At 59.1% G+C, this 5,000-nt stretch overlaps 1 protein-coding gene across 1 annotated transcript in view; it reads right to left on the minus strand.

The window, feature by feature from the left end:
- Positions 1-59: 59 nt before the first annotated feature.
- LOC132814489 (neural cell adhesion molecule 1-like) overlaps positions 60-5,000 on the minus strand; it is a 34,374-nt gene continuing 29,433 nt past the window's right edge. Inside the window, exons 11-12 of the mRNA XM_060823496.1 lie at positions 3,172-3,349; positions 60-277 (exon numbers count right to left, since the gene is read on the minus strand). Of these exons, the coding sequence (XP_060679479.1) occupies positions 60-277; positions 3,172-3,349 (396 nt within the window). The remainder of the gene's footprint in view (positions 278-3,171; positions 3,350-5,000) is intronic.

Raw genomic sequence — 5,000 nt, forward strand, 5'->3', positions numbered from 1 at the left:
CCCCCCTCCCTCCCTCGCTCCCACCCCCTGGGTCTGAGGGTCCCCCCCTCCCCAGCCCATCACCTGATGGCGGTGACCCCCATCTCCTGGTCGAGCCTCTTGCTGCCTGGCCCCTGTTTGCCCAGGACATGGACGGCGATGCACAGGAGGATCCCACAGCGGTTGGTGTAATAACAAGCTGCATCCACCACCACAAACAGCACCAGGAAAATCCCCAGGATGATCCCGGTGATGGCTCCCGTCCCGAGGGGAGCCCCCTCCCCCATCGCTGCGTTCACTACAAAACCAGAAACCCCTGTTAGGGCAATCAGGGGACAGCACGAGACCACTCAGCCCATCCTCCTCCTCCAGCCTGTTACACAGGAACAGGAGGCCATTCAGCCCCTCCTCCTCCAGCCTGTTACACAGCAACAGGAGGCCACTCAGCCCCTCCTCCTCCAGCCTGTTACACAGCAACAGGAGGCCATTCAGCTCCTCCTCCTCCAGCCTGTTACACAGGAACAGGAGGCCACTCAGCCCCTCCTCCTCCAGCCTGTTACACAGGAACAGGAGGCCATTCAGCCCCTCCTCCTCCAGCCTGTTACACAGCAACAGGAGGCCATTCAGCCCCTCCTCCTCCAGCCTGTTACACAGGAACAGGAGGCCATTCAGCCCCTCCTCCTCCAGCCTGTTACACAGGAACAGGAGGCCACTCAGCCCCTCCTCCTCCAGCCTGTTACACAGGAACAGGAGGCCACTCAGCCCCTCCTCCTCCAGCCTGTTACACAGGAACAGGAGGCCATTCAGCCCCTCCTCCTCCAGCCTGTTACACAGCAACAGGAGGCCATTCAGCCCCTCCTCCTCCAGCCTGTTACACAGCAACAGGAGGCCATTCAGCCCCTCCTCCTCCAGCCTGTTACACAGCAACAGGAGGCCATTCAGCCCCTCCTCCTCCAGCCTGTTACACAGAAACAGGCGGCCATTCAGCCCCTCCTCCTCCAGCCTGTTACACAGGAACAGGAGGCCACTCAGCCCCTCCTCCTCCAGCCTGTTACACAGGAACAGGAGGCCATTCAGCTCCTCCTGCTCCAGCCTGTTACACAGGAACAGGAGGCCATTCAGCCCCTCCTCCTCCAGCCTGTTACACAGGAACAGGAGGCCATTCAGCCCCTCCTCCTCCAGCCTGTTACACAGGAACAGGAGGCCATTCAGCCCCTCCTCCTCCAGCCTGTTACACAGGAACAGGAGGCCATTCAGCCCCTCTCCTCCTCCAGCCTGTTACACAGGAACAGGCGGCCATTCAGCCCCTCCTCCTCCAGCCTGTTACACAGGAACAGGAGGCCACTCAGCCCCTCCTCCTCCAGCCTGTTACACAGGAACAGGAGGCCATTCAGCTCCTCCTGCTCCAGCCTGTTACACAGGAACAGGAGGCCATTCAGCCCCTCCTCCTCCAGCCTGTTACACAGGAACAGGAGGCCATTCAGCCCCTCCTCCTCCAGCCTGTTACACAGGAACAGGAGGCCATTCAGCCCCTCCTCCTCCAGCCTGTTACACAGGAACAGGAGGCCATTCAGCCCCTCCTCCTCCAGCCTGTTACACAGCAACAGGAGGCCATTCAGCCCCTCCTCCTCCAGCCTGTTACACAGCAACAGGAGGCCATTCAGCCCCTCCTCCTCCAGCCTGTTACACAGCAACAGGAGGCCATTCAGCCCCTCCTCCTCCAGCCTGTTACACAGAAACAGGCGGCCATTCAGCCCCTCCTCCTCCAGCCTGTTACACAGGAACAGGAGGCCACTCAGCCCCTCCTCCTCCAGCCTGTTACACAGGAACAGGAGGCCATTCAGCTCCTCCTGCTCCAGCCTGTTACACAGGAACAGGAGGCCATTCAGCCCCTCCTCCTCCAGCCTGTTACACAGGAACAGGAGGCCATTCAGCCCCTCCTCCTCCAGCCTGTTACACAGGAACAGGAGGCCATTCAGCCCCTCCTCCTCCAGCCTGTTACACAGGAACAGGAGGCCATTCAGCCCCTCCTCCTCCAGCCTGTTACACAGGAACAGGAGGCCACTCAGCCCCTCCTCCTCCAGCCTGTTACACAGGAACAGGCGGCCATTCAGCCCCTCCTCCTCCAGCCTGTTACACAGGAACAGGAGGCCACTCAGCCCCTCCTCCTCCAGCCTGTTACACAGGAACAGGAGGCCACTCAGCCCCTCCTCCAGCCTGTTACACAGCAACAGGAGGCCATTCAGCCCCTCCTCCTCCAGCCTGTTACACAGCAACAGGAGGCCATTCAGCCCCTCCTCCTCCAGCCTGTTACACAGCAACAGGAGGCCATTCAGCCCCTCCTCCTCCAGCCTGTTACACAGCAACAGGAGGCCATTCAGCCCCTCCTCCTCCAGCCTGTTACACAGCAACAGGAGGCCATTCAGCCCCTCCTCCTCCAGCCTGTTACACAGGAACAGGCGGCCATTCAGCCCCTCCTCCTCCAGCCTGTTACACAGCAACAGGAGGCCATTCAGCCCCTCCTCCTCCAGCCTGTTACACAGGAACAGGAGGCCATTCAGCCCCTCCTCCTCCAGCCTGTTACACAGGAACAGGAGGCCACTCAGCCCCTCCTCCTCCAGCCTGTTACACAGGAACAGGCGGCCATTCAGCCCCTCCTCCTCCAGCCTGTTACACAGGAACAGGAGGCCACTCAGCCCCTCCTCCTCCAGCCTGTTACACAGGAACAGGCGGACATTCAGCCCCTCCTCCTCCAGCCTGTTACACAGGAACAGGAGGCCACTCAGCCCCTCCTCCTCCAGCCTGTTACACAGGAACAGGAGGCCACTCAGCCCCTCCTCCTCCAGCCTGTTACACAGGAACAGGAGGCCATTCAGCTCCTCCTGCTCCAGCCTGTTACACAGGAACAGGAGGCCATTCAGCCCCTCCTCCTCCAGCCTGTTACACAGGAACAGGAGGCCATTCAGCCCCTCCTCCTCCAGCCTGTTACACAGGAACAGGAGGCCATTCAGCCCTCCTCCTCCAGCCTGTTACACAGGGACAGGAGGCCACTCAGCCCCTCCTCCTCGAGGCTGATATGCAGGTAGAGCCGGAGGCCGCTCGGCCCTCTTCCCCTGAGGCTGTTCCTCAGTTGAATCTGCCTGCTGGCCGCTGGGTGGGAGGTGGAGCCGTGTCCCCCGGTCCCGGGCCTACCTGGGAGAGGGCTGTGCGGATTCTCCGGGGTGCGGAAGTGGATCTGCTGGGATGGGGAGGCTGCGGACTGGTTTTCAGCTTCCAGCTCCAGGATGTAAGGGGTGGCCCATTTCAGATCCGTCAGCACATGGGCATCCGTCACATTCACACTGACACACAGCCAATCAGCTGCAGCTTCCTGGGGGGGGGGGGAGGGGGAGGGGGGGGGGGGGGGGGGAGAGGGGGGGAGAGGGGGGGGGGGGGGGGGGAAGGGAGAGAGTATGAAATTCAGGAAATCAATCACACTCACTTCCCATCACACTGTGGACAGGGACAGCACGGGGTTAGATACAGAGTAAAGCTCCCTCTACACTGTCCCCCATCAAACACTCCCGGGGACAGGGACAGCACGGGGTAGATACAGAGTAAAGCTCCCTCTACTCTGTCCCCCATCAAACACTCCCGGGGACAGGGACAGCACGGGGTTAGATACAGAGTAAAGCTCCCTCTACTCTGTCCCCCCATCAAACACTCCCAGGGACAGGGACAGCACAGGGTTAGATACAGAGTAAAGCTCCCTCTACACTGTCCCCCATCAAACACTCCCAGGGATAGGGACAGCACGGGGTTAGATACAGAGTAAAACTCCCTCTACACTGATCCCCCATCAAACACTCCCAGGGACAGGGACAGCACAGGGTTAGATACAGAGTAAAGCTCCCTCTACACTGTCCCCCATCAAACACTCCCAGGGACAGGGACAGCACGGGGTTAGATACAGAGTAAAGCTCCCTCTACTCTGTCCCCCCATCAAACACTCCCAGGGACAGGGACAGCACAGGGTTAGATACAGAGTAAAGCTCCCTCTACACTGTCCCCCCATCAAACACTCCCAGGGACAGGGACAGCACGGGGTTAGATACAGAGTAAAGCTCCCTCTACACTGATCCCCCATCAAACACTCCCAGGGACAGGGACAGCACAGGGTTAGATACAGAGTAAAGCTCCCTCTACACTGTCCCTCATCAATCACTCCCATGGACAGGGACAGAACGGGGTTAGATACAGAGTAAAGCTCCCTCTACACTGTCCCTCATCAAACACTCCCAGGGACAGGGACAGCACGGGGTTAGATACAGAGTAAAGCTCCCTCTACACTGTCCCCCATCAAACACTCCCAGGGACAGGGACAGCACGGGGTTAGTTACAGAGTAAAGCTCCCTCTACACTGTCCCCCATCAAACACTCCCAGGGACAGAGACAGCACGGGGTTAGTTACAGAGTAAAGCTCCCTCTACACTGTCCTCCATCAAACACTCCCAGGGACAGGGACAGCATGGGGTTAGATACAGAGTAAAGCTCCCTCTACACTGTCCCTCATCAAACACTCCCAGGGACAGGGACAGCACAGGGTTAATTACAGAGTAAAGCTCCCTCTACACTGTCCCCCCCATCAAACACCCCCAGGGACAGGGACAGCACGGGGTTAATTACAGAGTAAAGCTCCCTCTACACTGTCCCCCCCATCAAACACCCCCAGGGACAGGGACAGCACGGGGTTAGTTACAGAGTAAAGCTCCCTCTACACTGTCCCCATCAAACACTCCCAGGGACAGGGACAGCACGGGGTTAGTTACAGAGTAAAGCTCCCTCTACACTGTCCCTCATCAAACACTCCCAGGGACAGGGACAGCACGGGGTTAGATACAGAGTAAAGCTCCCTCTACACTGTCCCCCATCAAACACTCCCAGGGACAGGGACAGCACGGGGTTAGTTACAGAGTAAAGCTCCCTCTACACTGTCCCTCATCAAACACTCCCAGGGACAGGGACAGCACGGGGTTAGATAC

The sequence above is a fragment of the Hemiscyllium ocellatum genome, unplaced genomic scaffold (genome assembly GCF_020745735.1).
Source record: "Hemiscyllium ocellatum isolate sHemOce1 unplaced genomic scaffold, sHemOce1.pat.X.cur. scaffold_836_pat_ctg1, whole genome shotgun sequence".
In the NCBI taxonomy this organism is placed as follows: Eukaryota; Metazoa; Chordata; class Chondrichthyes; order Orectolobiformes; family Hemiscylliidae; genus Hemiscyllium; species Hemiscyllium ocellatum.